The sequence below is a fragment of the Pseudophryne corroboree genome, chromosome 1 (assembly GCF_028390025.1).
Source record: "Pseudophryne corroboree isolate aPseCor3 chromosome 1, aPseCor3.hap2, whole genome shotgun sequence".
Lineage (NCBI taxonomy): Eukaryota > Metazoa > Chordata > Amphibia > Anura > Myobatrachidae > Pseudophryne > Pseudophryne corroboree.
The window spans coordinates 984,898,799-984,922,239 of record NC_086444.1 but is presented as its reverse complement, the minus strand read 5'-3'; the positions used below and the strand labels follow the sequence as shown (position 1 = coordinate 984,922,239).

Sequence of the window (23,441 nt, the reverse complement as noted above, 5' to 3'; positions counted from 1 at the left end):
AGTGTAGGGGATGGGGCTCACCTGAAGTGGGAGTGTCTGGGCATAGAATGTGGTTTTGTTAGTAGGCCTAAATGTCAGAAGGTGTCTCTTCCCAAATTTGACTAAACTAAGGGATCATTTATTATTATTTATAGTACTGCCGGTTCCCAATGGGCATGAATAGTAGGTGTTATATATTAGTTGAAATAGTTTTTCTAGTCCAGTGGGTTCAACATGCAGCACTCCAGCTGCAACGGTACCACACATCCCAGCATGCCCGCCACAGTGCTAAAACTGCGGCAGGGCATGCTGGGATGTGCAGATCTACAACAGCCAGAGAGCCGCACATTGAACATCTGTTAGTCTATCAAATCCTCACTTCATGTACCCATATGCCTGTAACCCACCTCATGTACCCAAATGTCAGTACCCCACACTACATTTGTATGCTCTTTAATACATTTGGAGGGTATTGCATCTTGCAATGTGATTTTGGGTGCTAATATCATGACCTCAGTAGATGGTGAGGGTGGAAGCCTGACTAGAAGTGATGCTTACATATAGCTCAGCTTAATTATTTAGAATTTCTATTTCATCTTTAATTAAGGTGAGGCCAAGGGATGCACTCCAACCACCACTGGAGAGGGAGGCATCATCACTGCCATCGGAGAGTCAGGCACTCTGTTAACTCCAGAGAGGCAGGCACCCTCATTATCCTGGGTGAGACAGGTGGCCGCCAACCTGGGTGAGACTTGCAGCGCCGCCACCCCAGTCAAGACAGACGCGCCCACTTTAGAGACATGCAACCCGACACTTACCACTGGAGAGGTAAGTGCACCCACCATTACCACTGGAGAGGTAAGTGCCCCCACCATTACCACTAGAGAGGCATGCGCCCCCACCGCCACCAGAGAGGCATGTGCCCCCCACCGCCATCGGAGAGTTATATGGCAGAACGAGTAATACAGAATCTTAATTTTTAATGAATTATGGAATAAAATTTAAAAATACCTAATTTGCAGTGTCAGACTGGCAGGGCTGGTTAAGCCTTTGGGTTGCCTGGGCCATTTAAGAGAGCCACTCCTTCAGCCCTCGCCCTCTTGTCAACACAAAAAAAGAAAATGCAGATGTGCACCTTATAGTGCCAAGCACTGTCAATCAGGATAATTAGAACACCACAAGTCACTGCTGTTCCCCATGAATAACCACATAGATGCAAAACTCTTACAGAAGCATGTTTGGTTTTTTAAACAGTCTACAGTAAATCAATCAATCTGTTCGCCAGCAATCTTTCTTCCTGCATAATGTCTTCATGCCAGTTACAGAAAACTATTTTACTATTACGTTGGTTGTACACAAAACTTCTGTCTTCCCAGTGGCAGACCTATTAATTACAGAGTATGGTGTTTGCTGATGTTTGTAAATGCAGCTGTAAAGAAATGTAAATTATTACTCTCATGGTAAAATACATTTTACCTTCCACTAGGATGTGGATGGGCAAAGTGTGGCTCCCATGTCACTCAGACTGCTCAAAAGATTGCCACAGATTTCAGCTAGTAACAGGAAGTCTCATTTAGAGTTAGGAGCAAATCCGTCTATAATGGAAATCTGCACTTGGACAAATAATGCTGCTATACATAGGGTTCAAATACAATTTTGTCTACATAAAGGAAAATACAAGCTGCTTTTGCATATTGAGGGTCATTCAGACCCTGCCGCATTGTGGCTTCGCAGCCACACATTGCAGTCGCATCCCCAATTGATGTGACCGCAATGTGATTGACAGCGGCGTGCGGTTTTTAGGGCTTGCCTGGATGTCACATGCAGCCGCTCCGAAAAAAAATGGCCACTGACCGCCTAACAGCGCAGTCAACCTTAGATATGATGCTTTCGCAATTAGATAGCGAACACATCGGAAGGCAGCCTTACACGTGCTGGGCAGCCCCCAACATGCGCAGAGATGAACGCAGATCTGCCCGCTAAGGAACATGGTTTGATTTGCCATGGTTACTGATATTTGTCCAGCCCGGGTCCCACTGTAAATATAATTACACAACTCTACCACTTAAATAGATGTATTGAACAAAAGTGGATCAGAGCTAGTGAGTAGGGCGTTGGGTAAGCCCAGCATAGTGGGATCAGCTAGCTAGATAACTTCTAAATAGCTCTATTATTCCCTTCTGCAGATTTTAGGTCAGTCAGAGCTGTTACTCGGACCTGATAGACAAGCAGAGGCATCATATTCTCAAATGGATCACAGTGGCTATCCTATGCGCTATTTCACCCAAGCATACCAAGTGCAACTTATACTTTGATATATTGCTTTAAACATGCATCCTGATCTCTTAGAGGCTTATCTCTGCTACACTCCTCATACTGTACAGAATTTTTTTTTATCACACCAGTGTATTGGTGAAACTAGTAGCAGCAGCAGAATCCATAAAACTTTATTTCTATAGTTTCGTATACACCCTACCTGTAAGTTGTCTCTTCATTTTCGGTATTGGACAGCGCTTCTTAATTCTACTGAGAACACTTTAAACTCACTCCTGTTTATGCTAATCAAGAAATCTCATCTTTAGCATGTATTAATTCTCCTTAAAATATACTAAAGCCTGAAGATCTAACATACCATCAGGACTGCATTAATCTGTAGACTAGTGGTTTCCAAACTTTTTTTGAATTACGGCTCCCTAGAATATTAGAATTTTTTTCATGGCACCCCTAGGCCAAAAATTTCTTATTGAGAAATTTAGTAAGAAATATTACATTAAGTAGATCGCGTTTATATGTCATCCTTAGGGCCAGTTGTGTGGTGAGGGACAAGATTTGCTTCTGTTTGGCCACATATTTTATGACTGGCAGCCACCAGCACTGGTTTTGCCTATTATATTGACCATGAATAATTTGAATTGGTCCTGGACCACCAACCCAGGGCACCCCTGCAAGTGTCCCGAGGCACCCCAGGGAGCCACGGCACACAGTTTGGGAACTTCTGCTGTAGACTCTGGCAAGTGTAATTCAGCGCAGTACCAGAGTCATGCCCCTTCTGTATACCATTCTACTCCTTTCCAATTTTCTTTATTTTCGTAAAAAATAAAGATTTTAATTACCTACTGGTAAATCCTTTTCTCGTAGTCCGTAGAGGATACTGGGGTTTCATTTAGTACCATGGGGTATAGACGGGTCCACTAGGAGCCATGGGCACTTTAAGAATTTGATAGTGTGGGCTGGCTCCTTCCTCTCTGCCCCTCCTACCAGACTCAGTCTAGGAAACTGTGCCCGAGGAGACGGACATACTTTGAGAGGATGACAGATAAAGAAAGTGGTGAGATTCCGAACCAGCACGCACAAACAGAGGAAAGCTATGCTAACCTGACTTTAAACAGGAACAGCAACAGCTGAACCAACAATACTCAACCAAGAATCAGTGCAGGAAGAACGAAGCACCGGGCAGGCGCCCAGTATCCTCTACGGACTATGAGAAAAGGATTTACCGGCAGGTAATTAAAATCCTATTTTCTCTTACATCCTAAAGGATACTTGGGTTCCATTTAGTACCATGGGCATGTAACAAATCTCCCAAACCGGGTGGGAGAGTGCTGAGGTTCCTGCAGAACTGATTGACCAATCTGAAGGCCAAAGTATCGAACTTGTAGAACTTGGCAAACAAGTTCAAACCAGACCAAGTAGCCGCTCGGAAGAGCTGTAAAGCCGCCCAGGAAGAACCCACCGACCTAGTAGAGTGGACCTGTACAGATATTAGAACCGGCAAATCTGCCGTGGAATAAGCATGCTGGATAGTGAGCCTGATCCAGCGTGCAATTGTCTGCTTTGAAGCAGGACACCAATTTTATTGGGATCATAGAGAACGAAAAGAGAGTCAGATTTCCTGTGACGAGCTGTCCTCTTTACGTATACCTTCAAAGCCCTCACAACATCCAAAGACTTTGAAGTAGCGGTAGTGTCGGTGATAACTGGAACCACAATAGGTTGGTTGATGTGAAACGCTGACACTACTTTCGGAAGAAATTGCTGACGAGTTCTGCTCTGTCCTCATGGAAAATTAAATAGGGGCTCTTGTGAGATAAAGCCCCCAGCTCCGACACACATCTTGCTGAAGCCAAGGCCAACAGTGTGACAGTCTTCCACGTAAGATATTTTAAGACCACCTCCTGTAAAGGTTCAAACCAGTCCGATTGGAGGAGCTGCAGCACCAAATTGAGATCCCAAGGTGCTGTGGGAGGCACGAAGGGAGGTTGGATGTGCAGAACACCTTTCAAAAACGTCTGGACCTCAGGGAGAGAAGCCAATTGTTTCTGAAAGAAAATGGACAAGGCCGAAATCTGGACTTTTATGGAGCCCAGACGCAGGCCCACATCCACACCTGACTGCAGAAAAAGCAGGAAACATCCCAGGTGAAAATCCACCGTAGAATAAGTTCTGCTCTCACACCAAGAGACGTATTTCTTCCAAATACGGTGGTAATGTTTAGATGTTACCCCCTTCCTGGCTTGGATCATAGTTGGGATAGCTTTGTTAGGGATACCTCTTCTGGCTAGAATCAGCCGTTCAACTTCCATGCCATCAAACGTAGCCGCGGTAAGTCCTGATAGACGAACTGGCCCTGTTGCAGAAGATCCTCGTGAAGAGGTAGAGGCCACGGATCTTCGAGGTTCATCTCCAAAAGGTCCGAGTACCAGGCCCTTCTTGGCCAGTCTGGAGCAATGAGTATTGCTTGAACCTTTTCATCTGATAGACCCATGGGGCGGTATTCGATTCTTTTCACCCCCTTCCACACCCGTTCTATTTCTGCCCTCGGGGGTGTGGTATCATTATTTCAGCTCGCTTCTCCTGGAGTAGCGAGGCGCCCAACCCTTTACACAGCTAAATCTGATTACTATGCGGTATGCGCGATAATGGGGATCATTTTAGAAAGGAGATTGGGCGTGATATGTCATTTGAATACCACCCATGGAGTCGTCAGACCGTTTACCGCCACTGCCTGTGGGTCTCTCGACCTGGAACAATACCGCTTGAGCTTCTTGTTGAGACGAGAGGCAATCATGTCAATTTGTGGATATCCCCACTGACGTATCAAGCACCTGAACACTTCCAGGTGAAGGCCCGACTCCCCCAGGTGCAGGTTGTGTCTGCTGAGGAAGTCTGCTTCCCAGTTGTCTACTCCCGGAACAAAGACTGCTGACAATGCCACAGAGTTTTTTCCTGCTCAGAGAAGAATTCTTGACACCTCTGACATTGCTGCTCTGCTTTTCGTTACGCCCTGGTGGTTTATGTACGTCACTGCCGTTACATTGTGCGACTGGACTTGAGTGGCAAGATCCTGAAGAAAATAGGAGGCCTGCAGAAGGGCGTTGTATATGGCCCTGAGTTCCAGAATGTTGAATGGAAGGACAACTTCCTGACTTGACCATCTTCCTTGAAACTGCACCCCCTGGGTGACTGCTCCCCAACCTTGGAGGCTTGGGTCCGTGCTTAACAGGATCCAGTCCTGAATTCCGAACCTCCAACCCTTGACGAGGTGTGAGGTCTGTAGCCACCACAGAAGGAAGATCCTGGCTTTTGGTGACAGATGAATCCTCTGGTGCATGTGAAGATGCAATCCGGACCATTTGTCCAACAGATCGAGATGGAAGGGTTTTGCGTGAAACCTTCCATATTGAAGCGCCTCGTAAGAGGCCACCATTTTCCCCAGAAAGCGAATGCATAGATGCACCGATATCTGGGTTGGCTTCAGGACATCCCGAACCATCTACTGAATTACCAATGCCTTTTCCAAAGGAAGGAACACCTTCTGTGACTCCGTGTCCAGTATCATTCCCAGGAATGGGAGCCTCCGTGTTGGCTCCAGGTGAGATTTCGGAAGGTTCAGAATCCACCCGTGATCCTGGAGAAGTTTGGTTGAGAGGCCAATGCCGTCCAGCAACCTCTCCCTGGATGGCGCCTTTATCAGAAAATCATCCAGGTACGGAATTAAGTTCACTCCCTGCTTGCGGAGTATAAACATCATCTCTGCCATCACTTTGGTTAACACCCTCGGTGCCGTGGAGAGACAAAATGGCAGGGCCTGGAACTGGTAGTGACAGTTCTGTAGTGCAAACCGTAGATAAGTCTGGTGAGGCGGCCAGATCGGAATGTGAAGGTACGCATCCTTGATATCCAGAGACACAAGTAATTCCCCTTCCTCCAGACCTGAAATCACCACTCTCAGAGACTCCATCTTGAACTTGAACACTCTTTGGAACGGGTTCAAGGTCTTGAGGTTCAGAATTGGATGTACCGAACCGTCCGGTTTCGGTACTACAAACAAGTTGGAATAGTATTCCTTGTTGTCTAGATGAGGTGGAAGTGGAACAATGACTTGAGTCTGTACCAGTTTTTGGATGGCCTACTGTAAAGTTATACTTGCCTCCTGTGAAGCTGGTAAGCCTGATTTGAAGAATCTGTGAGGTGGGAGGTCTTGAAACTCCAGTCTGTAGCCCTGGGAAATAAGATTACTCAGGAATCCCGGCACGAACTTGACCAGATGTGACTGAAGAATTGAAGTCGGGCTCCCACCTGACAGACCTCCAGGCATCGTGGTCCACCGTCATGCTAAAGGCATTGAGGACGCAGCGCCTGAGCTCTGATCCTGAACACCTGCAGTTAATGGTTTGCGTGGTTTACCTCTTGCGCCTATGGAGGCTGTAGAAGCATCTCTGCATTTTCCCTTAAACTTAGACTGTCTGAAATGACTGTAAATTTGAAGCTGAATAAGCTTTCCTGGCTGGGGGAGCTGCGGAAGGAAGGTACGTTGACTTACCCGCAGTAGCTTTGGAGATACATTTGTCTAGTTCGTCTCCAAACAAGGCCTCTCCTGTGAATGGTAGGCCTTCCACGCCTTTCCTGGAGTTCGCATCAGCAGTCCACTGGCGTAGCCACAAGCCCCTGCGTGCTGACACTGCCATAGCGGTGGTGAGTGCATTAAACAAACCAATCTCTTTTATGGCTTCCACCATAAAGTTTGCAGAGTCCTGTATATGCTGCAGGAGTAAAACAACATAACACCTAGACAAGGAATCTAACCCCTCAATTAGGTTACCTGTCCATTTTGCAATGGCTTTTGTGATCCACGCACATGTAATAGTGGGTCTTTGGGCCACCCCAGAAGCTGTGTACAATGATTTGAGTGTAGTCTCAATTTTACGATCAGCCGTATCTTTTAGGGAGGCTGCACCAGGGACAGGCAATACAATTTTACGTGACAGCCTAGAGACTGATGCGTCCACTATCGGTGGATTTTCCCATTTTTTTCCTATCCTCCAGAGGAAAAGGAAAATGAGAGCAACATTTTAGGGATTTGAAATTTCTTATCAGGATTAACCCATGGATCTTCAAACAGGGTATTCAATTCCTTTGACGCAGGAAAAGTGACTGAGGACTTCTTTTTTACATTAAAAAAGGATTCCTCACACTCCTCTGACACCTTATCAGGAATTTGCAGAACATCTCTGATTGCCTCTATAAGAGCTTATATTCCTTGTGACACTACCATCCCCCCCCCCCCCCCCCACAAATCCACCTCACCCTTCTCTATGTCTTACCCGTCAACGTCAGACTGCAGGATATGGTCCAGAGAATGTTTTTGTGGACAAATGAGAGTCTCTATTCATCAACTCATCCAGAGTCTTAAGTATTGCTTCTCTATCTCATTGCAGGATAGCTTTGTAGAAATATTTGAGATAATTCCCTTAATGGAATTAACCCATTCCGGTTCAGCCCTGCTATTCTGGGAAGGTGCACTGCCCTGAGTACCCAGTAGTGAGCCCCCTGGTGAAGAGGAACACTCCGCTGTACAAGAAACACACTTTTTGCATGGCATAATGTAAATGGGACAGCACACACACAGGAAAAGCACAATTAACCCACAAAGAGCCCTACAGGGAGACACAGAGTAATTTGGAGCCAGACCCCACCACGCCCTTATCGCTAATGCCAAGCTTAGCCGGGTTTGTAGACTAAGTACCCTGATAGGGGACTTAGTACACTAATAGTCGCTCCCCCCTGCTATGACCCCCTGGAACTGCTGAGGTAATCTGGAGTCACACTGGAGAAGCTGCGCGTCCCTGTCAGTCAGCGTCTGTGTCCACTGCAGAGGGAAAATAGCGTTGGTGAGCTGCTGGATCCTCTCATAGTGAAGCCCCACCCCTTTAATGGCTGTTTTTGCCAGTGTGGGTACTGTGTACAGTGTACTGAGACGCAGCTGTGTACTGTGTCTGGAGAAGCATTCCACCCCGCTTAGAAGCCGTGCGTCTCCGTACCCTCATGCCGCCATAATAGCCGGTGACCCGCTAGTCGGGCCCCCGGCTTAGATCTCGCCACTGTTCTTTCTTCTGGCTACATTAGGGGTGGCGGCATTCTGCGGGAATGTACGCTCGCCGTGGTGGGGCTTGCAAATAGTTCCTTCAGTGTCCTGTCAGCGGGGAACATTAACCCTTCAAGAGGTTGGACCGTTCCCCCCGCTAAGTCCCTCGAAGCAGGCAGGTTGGTGCCAACCAGCCCTGCTTGAAAATAACAAACATAGAAAATAAATGCAGAAAACTCTTCAGGAGCTTCCTTCAATGTGACCGGCTCCTCCGGGCACATTTTCTAAACTGAGTCTGGTAGGAGGGGCATAGAGGGAGAAGCCACCCCACACTCAAATTCTTAAAGTGCCCATGGCTCCTAGTGGACCCGTCTATACCCCCATGGTACTAAATGGAACCCCAGAATTCTCTAGAACGTAAGAGAAAAGTTACATATCCCAGGTTTATGGCCACAGCTGCATGGGGCTGCCCTTGGAATCTATAGGACAGACTTCTCACAGAAACTGGCAAAATGAGACATTTCAGAAGTTCATATGGAGGACTTGTTTTAGAATGGGTAAAAATGCTTTCAAATGAAGGCATGCCGTTGACAGGTTTTCGAGATGCATGAAAGATGGATTTTGCCACCATCTAAAAATAAGAATTTACTTACCGATAATTCTATTTCTCGTAGTCCGTAGTGGATGCTGGGGACTCTGTAAGGACCATGGGGAATAGCGGCTCCGCAGGAGACTGGGCACATCTAAAGAAAGCTTTAGGACTATCTGGTGTGCACTGGCTCCTCCCCCTATGACCCTCCTCCAAGCCTCAGTTAGGATACTGTGCCCGGACGAGCGTACACAATAAGGAAGGATTTTGAATCCCGGGTAAGACTCATACCAGCCACACCAATCACACTGTACAACTTGTGGTCTGAACCCAGTTAACAGCATGATAACAGAGGAGCCTCTAGAAAAGATGGCTCACTACAGCAATAACCCGATTTTTTGGTAACAATAACTATGTACCAGTATTGCAGACAATCCGCACTTGGGATGGGCGCCCAGCATCCACTACGGACTACGAGAAATAGAATTATCGGTAAGTAAATTCTTATTTTCTCTAACGTCCTAAGTGGATGCTGGGGACTCCGTAAGGACCATGGGGATTATACCAAAGCTCCCAAACGGGCGGGAGAGTGCGGATGACTCTGCAGCACCAATTGAGAGAACTCCAGGTCCTCCTCAGCCAGGGTATCAATTTTGTAGAATTTTACAAACGTATTTGCTCCTGACCAAGTAGCTGCTCGGCAAAGTTGTAAAGCCGAGACCCCTCAGGCAGCCGCCCAAGATGAGCCCACCTTCCTTGTGGAGTGGGCATTTACAGATTTTTGGCTGTGGCAGGCCTGCCACAGAATGTGCAAGCTGAATTGTACTACAAATCCAACGAGCAATAGTCTGCTTAGAAGCAGGAGCACCCAGCTTGTTGGGTGCATACAGGATAAACAGCGAGTCAGATTTTCTGACTCCAGCCGTCCTGGAAACATATATTTTCAGGGCCCTGACAACGTCTAGCAACTTGGAGTCCTCCAAGTCCCTAGTAGCCGCAGGCACCACAATAGGTTGGTTCAGGTGAAACGCTGAAACCACCTTAGGGAGAAACTGAGGACGAGTCCTCAATTCCGCCCTGTCCGAATGGAAAATCAGATAAGGGCTTTTACAGGATAAAGCCGCCAATTCTGACACGCGCCTGGCCCAGGCCAGGGCCAACAGCATGACCACTTTCCATGTGAGATATTTTAACTCCACAGATTTAAGTGGTTCAAACCAATGTGACTTTTGGAACCCAAAAAACTACATTGAGATCCCAAAGTGCCACTGGAGGCACAAAAGGAGGCTGTATATGCAGTACCCCTTTTACAAACGTCTGAACTTCAGGGACTGAAGCTAGTTCTTTTTGGAAGAAAATTGACAGGGCTGAAATTTGAACCTTAATGGACCCCAATTTCAGGCCCATAGACACTCCTGTTTGCAGGAAATGTAGGAATCGACCCAGTTGAATTTCCTCCGTCGGGCCTTACTGGCCTCGCACCACGCAACATATTTTCGCCAAATGCGGTGATAATGTTTTGCGGTTACATCCTTCCTGGCTTTGATCAGGATAGGGATGACTTCATCCGGAATGCCTTTTTTCCTTCAGGATCCAGCGTTCAACCGCCATGCCGTCAAACGCAGCCGCGGTAAGTCTTGGAACAGACAGGGTCCTTGTTGGAGCAGGTCCCTTCTTAGAGGTAGAGGCCAAGGATCCTCCGTGAGCATCTCTTGAAGTTCCGGTTACCAAGTCCTTCTTGGCCAATCCGGAGCCACGAATATAGTGCTTACTCCTCTCCATCTTATCAATCTCAGTACCTTGGGTATGAGAGGCAGAGGAGGGAACACATACACTGACTGGTACACCCACGGTGTTACCAGAGCGTCTACAGCTATTGCCTGAGGGTCCCTTGACCTGGCGCAATACCTGTAGAGTTTTTCCCAACGGTTTATAATCATGTGGAAGACTTCTGGGTGAAGTCCCCACTCTCCCGGGTGGAGGTCGTGCTGAGGAAGTCTGCTTCCCAGTTGTCCACTCCCGGAATGAATACTGCTGACAGTGCTATCACATGATTTTCCGCCCAGCGAAGAATCCTTGCAGCTTCTGCCATTGCCCTCCTGCTTCTTGTGCCACCCTGTCTGTTTACGTGGGTGACTGCCGTGATGTTGTCCGACTGGATCAACACCGGCTGACCTTGAAGCAGAAGTCTTGCTAAGCTTAGAGCATTGTAAATGGCCCTTAGCTTCAGGATATTTATGTGAAGTGATGTCTCCAGGCTTGACCATAAGCCCTGGATATTCCTTCCCTGTGTGACTGCTCCCCAGCCTCGCAGGCTGGCATCCGTGGTCACCAGGACCCAGTCCTGAATGCCGAATCTGCGGCCCTCTAGAAGATGAGCACTCTGCAACCACCACAGGAGGGACACCCTTGTCCTTGGTGACAGGGTTATCCGCTGATGCATCTGAAGATGCGACCCGGACCATTTGTCCAGCAGGTCCCACTGGAAAGTTCTTGCGTGGAATCTGCCGAATGGGATTGCTTCGTAGGAAGCCACCATTTTACCCAGAACCCTTGTGCATTGATGCACTGAGACTTGGCTCGGTTTTAGGAGGTTCCTGACTAGCTCGGATAACTCCCTGTCTTTCCCCTCCGGGAGAAACACCTTTTTCTGGACTGTGTCCAGGATCATCCCTAGGAACAGAAGACAAGTCGTCGGAACCAGCTGCTATTTTGGAATATTGAGAATCCAATCGTGCTGCCGCAACACTACCTGAGATAGTGCTACACTGACCTCCAACTGTTCCCTCGATCTTACCCTTATCAGGGAATCGTCCAAGTAAGGGATAACTAAAATTCCCTTCCTTCGAAGGAATATCATCATTTCGGCCATTACCTTGGTAAAGACCCGGGGTGCCGTGGACCATCCATACGGCAGCGTCTGAACTGATAGTGACAGTTCTGTACCATAAACCTGAGGTACCCTTGGTGAGAAGGGTAAATTTTGACATGAAGGTAAGCATCCTTGATGTCCCGAGACATCATGTAGTCCCCTTCTTCCAGGTTCGCAATCACTGCTCTGAGTGACTCAATCTTGAATTTGAACCTCTGTATGTAAGTGTTCAAAGATTTTAGATTTAGAATCGGTCTCACCGAGCCGTCCGGCTTCGGTACCACAACAGTGTGGAATAATACCCCGTTCCCTGTTGCAGGAGGGGTACCTTGATTATCACCTGCTGGGAATACAGCTTGTGAATGGCTTCCAAAACTGTCTCCCTGTCAGAAGGAGACATCGGTAAAGCCGACTTTAGGAAAACGGCGAGGGGGAGACGTCTCGAATTCTAATTTGTACCCCTGAGATATCACCTGAAGGATCCAGGGGTCTACTTGCGAGTGAGCCCACTGCGCGCTGAAATTCATTGAGACGGGCCCCCCACCATGCCTGATTCTGCTTGTAAAGCCCCAGCGTCATACTGAGGGCTTGGCAGAGGCGGGAGAGGGTTTCTGTTCCTGGGAACTGGCTGATTTCTACAGCCTTTTTCCTCTCTCTCTGTCACGGGGCAGAAATGAGGAACAGTTTGCCCGCTTGTCAACGAAAAGACTTCTCATGTTGAGAGGCGACCTGGGGTACAAACGTGGATTTCCCAGCTGTTGCCGTGGCCACCAGGTCTGAAAGACCGACCCCAAATAACTCCTCCCCTTATTAAGGCAATACTTCCAAATGCCGTTTGGAATACGCATCACCTGACCACTGACGTGTCCATAACCCTCTACTGGTAGAAATGGACAACGCACTTAGACTTGATGCCAGTCGGCAAATATTCCGCTGTGCATCACGCATATATAGAAATGCATCTTTTAAATGCTCTATAGGCAAAAATATACTGTCCCTATCTAGGGTATCAATATTTTCAGTCAGGGAAACCGACCACGCCAACCCAGCACTGCACATCCAGGCTGAGGCGATTGCTGGTCGCAGTATAACACCAGTATGTGTGTAAATACATTTTAGGATACCCTCCTGCTTTCTATCAGCAGGATCCTTAAGGGCGGCCATCTCAGGAGAGGGTAGAGCCCTTACAAGCGTGTGAGCGCTTTATCCACCCTAGGGGGTGTTTCCCAACGCACCCTAACCTCTGGCGGGAAAGGATATAATGCCAATAACATTTTAGAAATTATCAGTTGTTATCGGGGGAAAACCACGCATCATCACACACCTCATTTAATTTCTCAGATTCAGGAAAACTACAGGTAGTTTTTCCTCACCGAACATAATACCCTTTTTTGGTGGTACTCGTATTATCAGAAATGTGTAAAACATTTTTCATTGCCTCAATCATGTAACGTGTGGCCCTACTGGAAGTCACATTTGTCTCTTCACCGTCGACACTGGAGTCAGTATCCGTGTCGGCGTCTATATCTGCCATCTGAGGTAACGGGCGCTTTAGAGCCCCTGACGGCCTATGAGACGTCTGGACAGGCACAAGCTGAGTAGCCGGCTGTCTCATGTCAACCACTGTCTTTTATACAGAGCTGACACTGTCACGTAATTCCTTCCAACAGTTCATCCACTCAGGTGTCGACCCCCTAGGGGGTGACATCACTATTACAGGCAATCTGCTCCGTCTCCACATCATTTTTCTCCTCATACATGTCGACACAAACGTACCGACATACAGCACACACACAGGGAATGCTCTGATAGAGGACAGGACCCCACTAGCCCTTTGGGGAGACAGAGGGAGAGTTTGCCAGCACACACCAAAGCGCTATATATATACAGGGATAACCTTATATAAGTGTTTTTCCCCTTATAGCTGCTGTATTGTTAATACTGCGCCTAATTAGTGCCCCCCTCTCTTTTTTAACCCTTTCTGTAGTGTAGTGACTGCAGGGGAGAGCCAGGGGAGCTTCCCTCCAACTGAGCTGTGAGGGAAAATGGCGACAGTGTGCTGAGGAGATAGGCTCCGCCCCTTTTTCGCGGACTTTTCTCATGCTTTTTTATGGATTCTGGCAGGGGTTAAAATTCATCCATATAGCCCTGGGGGCTATATGTGATGTATTTTCGCCAGCCAAGGTGTTTTTATTGCTGCTCAGGGCGCCCCCCCCTAGCGCCCTGCACCCTCAGTGACCGAAGTGTGAAGTGTGCTGAGGAGCAATGGCGCACAGCTGCAGTGCTGTGCGCTACCTTGGTGAAGACAGGATGTCTTCTGCCGCCGATTTTCCGGACCTCTTCTGTCTTCTGGCTCTGTAAGGGGGCCGGCGGCGCGGCTCTGGGACCCATCCATGGCTGGGCCTGTGATCGTCCCTCTGGAGCTAATGTCCAGTAGCCTAAGAAGCCCAATCCACTCTGCACGCAGGTGAGTTCGCTTCTTCTCCCCTTAGTCCCTCGATGCAGTGAGCCTGTTGCCAGCAGGTCTCACTGAAAATAAAAAACCTAAACTAAAACTTTCACTAAGAAGCTCAGGAGAGCCCCTAGTGTGCACCCTTCTCGTTCGGGCACAGAGATCTAACTGAGGCTTGGAGGAGGGTCATAGGGGGAGGAGCCAGTGCACACCAGATAGTCCTAAAGCTTTCTTTAGATGTGCCCAGTCTCCTGCGGAGCCGCTATTCCCCATGGTCCTTACGGAGTCCCCAGCATCCACTTAGGACGTTAGAGAAATTTTAAACACACAATTAAAATGTGGAAAATTCAATGGCGATAACAAGCTCACCAGAAACTAATCATGTTATTTTTAATGCAGTTTACATGAGTTATATGAACACTACCACTAGGGGGTATGAAAAACTTAGTATCACTTCTTTCATAGGGGGATAAAATCCCACTGGTAAGAATGGCTTCTCTAGATGTCAACACCCTAAGACCAGTGATGGGGAACCTTGGCACTCCAGCTGTTGTTGAACTACACATCCCAGCATGCCCTTCTAGTTTTAGCATGGCAAAATAGCAAAAGTGTAGCAGGGCAAGCTAGGATGTGTAGTTCAACAACAGCTGGAGTGCCAAGGTTCCCCATCACTGCCCTAGTCAATTATAAATGACTGCACTGCCCATTGCAATTCTGTCATTAATGCTAACCGATAGTCGCCGTTGCTTGACAGTGCAATCAGCGTTATTGTGACATAGGAGGAGATGAACTAAGCACTGGAGAGTGATAAAGTAGAGAGAGATAAAGTACCAGTCAATCAACTTCTGTCATGTTACAACAATGCTTGAAAATTGACCTTTAGGAGCCGATTGACTGGTACTTTATTTCTCTCCACTTTATCACTCTTCTGGCATAGTACATCTGCCCTATAATCACTATCAAAATACATAAAAATGTTAAGCGAATTAAAGTAAAGAAAAAAATCTATATTTGCTTATCTTGGATGTCAGAAAAAGAACTCAGCAAAATCTTATTATATTTTGAAAGTACTATTAAACATTTGCATTTATTTATGCAAAAATTCTCACCAACTTGTACATGTACAGATGTAGCCACCTTCATCTTGACCGATTCTCCAGCTAGACGGCCGTCTAGTCACGCTAGGGCGATAGCTGAGTTTAATCGCAGGCAGACGCGTTGAGGCGGTCTAGATACTCAGCATGCATTACACATCTCCACCACTGGGTGGCTAATGCTCCACTAATCCAGTACTTTCGATCGTACAGTATAGTGGCGGATTGATCTACAGCTCTGGCAATTGGTCAGTGACGACTGTAATGTCAATACTGTAGGCGTAACGGGAGGCGGTGGAAAAAGATGGTGACCTACTGTATGGAGATGCAACTACAGTAATTGTATAAAAGGAAGAATGTACAATACAAAGTATAAACACACAATACAATGTATAAACACCGTGCTTTTAAAATACATGTACAGTAAATGAGAGTCTGAGTTCCCTAAGGCATAATGGGTATGGGCAAGCTGGAGACGATGGGAAAGACTGTGCTTTACAAATGCGAGCGTCCGTGTCCCCTAAGGCATAAACCAACATCAATGGGGAGGGGGCAGGGCGCTGCTTGCTGTACTTTCACACATGAAATTGGGAATCCTCAGCGGGCGTCGTGGGCTAGCGATGAAGGCTCCCACCTCCCACGCTGGGGGTCCAGGGTTCAAGACCGGATGTTTTTTTGTTTTTTTTTATATTGTAATAATATACTGTATTATGTTATTTTCATTGTAAGACAGTCAATGGAAGGGTGCACACAAGTTACATATAAATCAGAGTACATCTGCAGGAGCGATTCTTTACGCTAAATGCAACTACACAGCGGCAATGAGTTGAGCAAAACAGTACTGTAGATTCTCAGCGTTCGTGTATTGCACAGGACCTGAATTCCCTCCCTGTACACTGCATGATCTGTGCAGGCTCCCAGGGGGGAAGGGCGATGGGGGTAGGGGGAGACGATGGGAAATACCGTGGCTTTGAAATGCAATTATATGAGTGTCCGAGTCCCCTACGGCATAAACCATCACCAATGGGAAGGAAAAGCCAGCCTTTTTTTGTTGTTTATGTGTTCCCGTGACATTCACTTTAATATTTTTTTTTGTCTCTAATACTGTACATCCAATGGAAGGATGCACACAAGTTTCACATAAATCAGAGTAGATCTGCAGGAGCGATTCTTTACGCTAAATGCCACTACCCAGCGGCAATGAGTAGAATTGAGTGTATTCTGAGTGAGCAAAACAGTATTGTAGGCTCCCAGGGGGGAAGGGCGTTGGGGGTAGAGGGAGACGATGGGAAAGACTGTGCTTTACAAATGCGAGCTTCCGTGTCCCCTAAGGCATAAACCAACACCAATGGGGAGGGGGCAGGGCGCTGCTTGCTGTACTTTCACACATGGTACAGTACAGTACATGGGGGTAACTGTACAGTATGATGTGCCGTTATGGGGGAGAAATACTGTATCCACTAAATGTACAGTAAAATGTTTTTTTATTTTTTTATTACAAAAACACAAATGCATCCCAGATGAAAATCTGCTATACACAGCAGACAGCTTATGGTGACAGAACTTACCTACTGTATCCCCACCCATAGTCGTGGTATATTTTAGATTGCCTAATGAGACACTCCTGCAGCATTGCCAATGATTCATGTAAAACCTGTGTGCAAACAGTATCTCTATTGAATGCAAAGTACTGTACTGTACAGTATTACCTGAGCCGTCCCTAACCAACATGATGCCCTAGGCTACATTTCGGCTGATGCCCTCTTGCACAGATGCTAGTTCCGCCTATAACCCTGCACCCCTTTCCCAGCACCATCACCCATTTTGGCGCTCCTACCCCCTATAATTTAAATACTGTAGGAACAATGTGCACATTTAGTGCCAGCCCAAAACAGTGCAAGTTCTTGCTGGGAAGGGGCATGGTAACACAATAATACCCCCAGATGAAATGACACAACACAGTACTGCAACTTTATTCACATTATATCATGCAGTAGTGTCTCTTATTCTTGTTACATCATATGATAGTACCACATTACTCCTAACAGTATTGCCCCTTATTCACATTACACCCCACCACGTTGATCTTTATTTACATTAGACCACAGGTTCTCAAACTCAGTCCTCAGGACCCCACACAGTGCATGTTTTGCAGGTCTCACAGAATCACAAGTGAAATAATTAGCTCCACCTAATGTATGGACCTTTTAAAATGTGTCAGTGAGTAATTAATACAGTACACCTGTGAACTTGCTGGTTTACCTGCAAAACATGCACTGTGTGGGGTCCTGAGGACCGAGTTTGAGAACCACTGCATTAGACCATGCAGTAGTGCCCTTTCCTTATGTTACGCCAGAAAATATTGTAGCACACCTTATACACATAATGCTGCACATTAGTAATGCATTTCATATTTACATTTTCAGATTTCATTTCATAGAGCCGCAGTCACACACAGAATATAGGCATGTACTGTAGCATGTCATTTTATTCAGCAGAAGCTGATTATTCCTGTTTGGCTAGTTTGCCGCCTCTGTATATTACAATAGAAAAAAATAATAGTGTCAGTGAAAAAAACACCTCATGACAGATACTGTACACAAGCTTATGTCACATGGTATATGCAATTGCGGTCGAATTCCGGCTGTGGGGGTTCAGGGGCGACGGCCATTTTGACAGTGTGCGACTGTATGCGATCAAGTCCGGTGTACCATAATGATAGACCTCGCTTATCCCTATCGCTTTGGCGAGGGGATTGTGACGCTTCTTCAGCATTGCCCCGTAGCCTTCAAGACTACTGCTACTGTATCTCTCACTCCACTACTATCTCTCACTCCATCTCCGAGCGCTGGCTGCCACGTAGTGGGGGTTCAGGGGCGACGGCCATTTTGACAGTGTGCTATGCGATCAAGTCCGGTGTACCATAATGATAGACCTCGCTTATCCCTATCGCTTTGGCGAGGGGATTGTGACACTTCTTCAGCATTGCCCCGTAGCCTTCAAGACTACTGCTACTGTATCTCTCACTCCACTACTATCTCTCACTCCATCTCCGAGCGCTGGCTGCCACGTAGTGGGGTTCAGGGGCGACGGCCATTTTGACAGTGTGCTATGCGATCAAGTCCGGTGTACCATAATGATAGACCTCGCTTATCCCTATCGCTTTGGCGAGGGGATTGTGACGCTTCTTCAGCATTGCCCTGTAGCCTTCAAGACTACTGCTACTGTATCTCTCACTCCATCTCCGAGCGCTGGCTGCCACGTAGTGGGGGTTCAGGGGCGACGGCCATTTTGACAGTGTGCTACTGTGTGCGATCAAGTCCTGTGTACCGTAATGTGCATAGACCTCACTTATTCCTATCGCCCCTATGTATTTTAGCGAGGGGATTGTGACGCACCTTCAGCACTGCCCCGTTGTCCGCAAAATCTATGTCATCACTCGCTCCATAGCGGAGAGCCTCAGGCAGTAGCCATTTCAATTGAGTCTGCCCTGCTACAGAATTGTATGTGTACCGTACGGTGCATAGAACCTTAACAGTACATCTGCTGCAGCTTTGCCCTGGTTTATGTGATTAAAAAAAATTATAAAGTGTCTGGAAAAAACTAACATGCGTTCGTACTGTACTTAAGGAATCGAACACGGGACTCTGAGTATACTGTAGGAAGCGGAACACTTCACCACTTCGCCACAGACAGATGAATAAATCCATTAGCTTTGATTAAGACAAATGGCTACGGGATTAGGATGCTAACATACTGTACAATATTCCTAATATCATTAGGCAATAACGAACTTCTAACACGTCCATTTGCGTCAGTGTACACAACTGGTTTTAGGTTGCTTTGGCTGCGGGATGCAGCGTAACGAGACGCACTAGTAAAGTATTCCTTACTATACAGTACTGTACAGTATACAGTATTTCAGTATTATATTTTACGGGAGCCCACACGCATGCGCAGTGGTGATTGTAAAAAGCGACATCTGGTGGATGATCACAGGTATTACACGTACAGGTAACGCCAAACGTCAAATGTCTGTCTCCGTGCGATTAGATAGCCTCTCTGTGACTAGGCGCTCCTCGCTACGCCCCAGTACGCTGCGTATGCTCGAACGGGACAAACGCCTCAGCCAATCAAGATAAAGGTGGCTACATCTGTAGATAGCGTAGCTAGCGGTTGGTAAGAACAGATCACTGTTCTGTTAAGTATGGGCAGGGTAGTAGATTTTGGGGCACTGATGCATTTAGCCTTAACAGATATTAGGGCAAGCATATATGTAAAATAAAATAAATGGAAGGTGGAATCCAAACGAATTCCATGCTTCCTAACATTCCGAATGTCTGCATCGGGACATGATTCAGCACTTTGGGGGTGCGGCTGTGTCAGAGTAGGCGTGGCCACAAGCCTTTTGTAGTGCTACCTCACCATGCTCCTCCCACAACATTACTAACTTACTAAATGCACTGGCGTCACCTGCATTCCAATATCTTGAGAGTCTGGATGAATAGGCTGATCACAGAACCTTGCACCATCTAGCCAAAATCAAGGTATCCAGATGGGGGGGTATGCGTATTCCACAGTATGCTTACTCATCCATCATGCAAAATTGCTAAACAGGCTAGATAAACATAACAGGCTTGCGTGTCTATAAACATATAATCAGTTTATTCTGTTGGGTCTTCGCTGATTTCAGCATAAGACTCTGCGGGGAAGAAACACACAGTCCATGATGAGCTTACCAGTCTGTTTATGCGAACAAAGTCTTCCGGTGACTTAGCCCATGGTGGAAGTTCGACATCAGACACTACTGTTCCGTCATCCATCACCCCAAGATTGTAATCATTTAAGTTGACAAACATCTCCGGCAGGTAATAGAATTCTGGAATGAGCTCCTGCAGGAACAATCCATATAAAGCATTACAGTATTTGTAACACATCCATATATGTCATGACACAGTCAAACTAAAGCATCTTCTAATAATTTGGTGATCTGTACATTACGGTGAGAAGCTATGTTCAATGGAAATTTGGCAGCCTCAGGCACATTTTACACCATGTACATTAAAATCAAACATTCCCATTATGTACTTTATTATATTGTAGTAAATTATTAAGTGTACTTTGTATTTTTAGAAACATTTGAAGGAAATGTAAGGGGTTTTGCATGTATCTTAAGTGTACAGTTATGCACAAGGAAGAGATTAGAAACGTAAACTCCTAATCAATTAGTGGGTGAAACGGTTTCATAGATAAGCAGCAGTAGAATAATATACAATCCAGAGGGACTTTACAGAAGACTGGGACTGTCCCTTGAAAATGGGAACATCTTATAAGCTTAACATATTGTAAGTACTTTGACTGTAAACAACGTTAACGCATTTACCTTTTAGCAACTGCTTACTTCCCCTCCTATGCATTACAGAAAATCAACCGTACAGGGTTTACTGCAATTACGGGCTCAGTATGATTGACCGGCGGATGGGATGCCGGCAGTCACAATACTAACACTGGCATTCCAATCTGTTAAATCCTGGCAGGGTCCAGGTAAGTAAGTTCCCCCATCTTCCCACATCCTAACCCTAACTGCCCCCCCAGAGGTGCCTAACCTAACCCTCCCTTCCCGACAGCCGGTGTCTTAACAGCACCGTAGAATTATATGTGAATTATATGAACTGCCATGTCATACAGTGAAGACAAGACAACACCATGTCTTTAAAGTCATGGCAGATAGAAGAAATGTACCGCTCTATTTACATATGCAGGGTAACCTGTAGCCGCTATGTTACTCTCTGGAAGCTACTGAAGTCAGATCTTAACAGAGGGTTTGTGCATTACTGCCACTGATTTAGAACATTTGTCTTCCACTGATGACTAAACTCTTCTATTTTTTCCACTCTGTCACATCTATGGATTGCACTCCGTGCTACAGTCATCAACCCCAATGCTTTTTTTTAACCTGTCCCAGAAAACAAATTTCTCCCCATCACTATGTATTGTCACCTTGCAATCTCGTTATCTTCACATGCTGAAACAATTAATTATAAAAATTGTTTTAAAACAATATTTTGAAAGTTTCCTTTCCGAGGTTGTAATTATAAACATAAAGCAAAATTAGCAAATATATGCAAACATTCTGGATTACTCTGGCAAGCAAACATTGGCCCACATGTAAAAGGCTGCGATTTGCTGGTCCCCGCATGATTTCAGAGAGATAGCTGCTAGATTTAAAGTGGCAATTTGTTTTAAAGCGAAACCAGCCTGGTTTGGATGTAAAATGAATTGCTCCATTAAATCCAGCAGCCATCTCGACTAAATCACACTGGGACTAGTAAATTGCAGTCTATCAACAATAATAATAAATAAGTTTTAAAAAGTCAAGGTTGTTAAACAAATATGAATTTCATATTAAACTAGTTTTTCCCTCTCCCTTTTTCAGTTGCAACTGCTCTGAATGAAGCCTTGTATACTTTGTAGATCATTTCATGACAAACAAAATCCCATTCCTGGAAGATGCTTTCTTCAAAGTTGCAGAAAACATGTCCATTATGATACATTTTCCATAACAATCTGTCCAGTAGGGGGCACTATTTCATAGTGTCAATGCTGATATTTATTTCCATCTCAAGCAAAGAAGCTTTAGGATGGTTGCTACTCTCATTTAGGACATGTGAATGCTGTGCATTGTCTTATGTGCTATAGTCAGACCTGCTTGAATAGGAAAAATTCTTCTCTCTATAGAAAAAGAATGCATTGTCACAATATACTGACACTTATTAACGCAGTGGGTGTACTGTGAACATTTAAAGCGGAGTTCAAGTTTAAGCCAGACTTGAAAAAGTGGCTGTGCGTACTTACACAGGACCTAAGCAGAATGAGGTGAAAACGCGAAACACATTATGCATCAATTCGCACAGATGCAACTACGGGCAAAGTAAAATTAATCGGAAGTGTAAATATGAATGATTTCAGACACAGTTTGTACACCAAGTATAGGCAGGTATTTTGTTCTGAGGAGGATGATGACAGCTATCAAACTATGTGTAGGGACCAGAGACGCTCCATCGCAGAGAAGAGGACAACTCTGCCTACAGCTGAACAGATTGAACACTGTATAAACTTTTTTTTTCAGATCATGCAAAGCAGGAGTGTACTGTAGCTATGTATTAAGTGGAAAATGCAAATGTAAAAATAAAGTAGCTGCTCATATATACATGAAGTAAAAAAGGAAGAATGGCGCTCACTATTTATAATTAGGGTATGTTTCTCCTCTAAATCCTTTCAAGTTACAGGTCACCAGAAAAGTGACAGCTGCCCCAGGGCGCACACAGAAAAAGGAGTTTGCATGACACTGGGAAGCAGGAGGGAGGTCATAAGATCCAAGGCTAAACTGGCCAGGATCAGGCAGCAATTATGTTATCACCTTTATCGCTGTGTAAAATGATACAAGGCTTTAAATGAAAGAAAAAAACAAAACATTGTTAATTGCAATACTTAGGGAAGGGAACGCTGTTGAAGATGATGCATGTAACAGTGGTGCTCAAACTATTTTAAATCACGATGCACTAGATATATAATTTTGCATTTGGAAAAAAATAATAAGAATTTACTTACCGATAATTCTATTTCTCATAGTCCGTAGTGGATGCTGGGAACTCCGAAAGGACCATGGGGAATAGCGGCTCCGCAGGAGACTGGGCACAAAAGTAAAAGCTTTAAGACTAGCTGGTGTGCACTGGCTCCTCCCCCTATGACCCTCCTCCAAGCCTCAGTTAGGATACTGTGCCCGGACGAGCGTACACAATAAGGAAGGATTTTGAATCCCGGGTAAGACTCATACCAGCCACACCAATCACACCGTACAACCTGTGATCTGAACCCAGTTAACAGCATGATAACAGAGGAGCCTCTGAAAAGATGGCTCACAACAATAATAACCCGATTTTTGTAACTATGTACAAGTATTGCAGACAATCCGCACTTGGGATGGGCGCCCAGCATCCACTACGGACTATGAGAAATAGAATTATCGGTAAGTAAATTCTTATTTTCTCTGACGTCCTAGTGGATGCTGGGAACTCCGAAAGGCCATG

The 23,441-nt window shown here is 45.9% G+C and overlaps 1 protein-coding gene across 3 annotated transcripts in view; it reads right to left on the bottom strand.

Annotated features, from left to right (window-relative positions):
• LRBA (LPS responsive beige-like anchor protein) overlaps positions 1 to 23,441 on the bottom strand; it is a 1,108,277-nt gene that overhangs the window by 199,961 nt on the left and 884,875 nt on the right. For all 3 annotated transcript variants that reach the window (XM_063920568.1, XM_063920569.1, XM_063920570.1), the window contains one exon: positions 20,091 to 20,243. In XM_063920568.1, the coding sequence (XP_063776638.1) occupies positions 20,091 to 20,243 (153 nt within the window). The remainder of the gene's footprint in view (positions 1 to 20,090; positions 20,244 to 23,441) is intronic.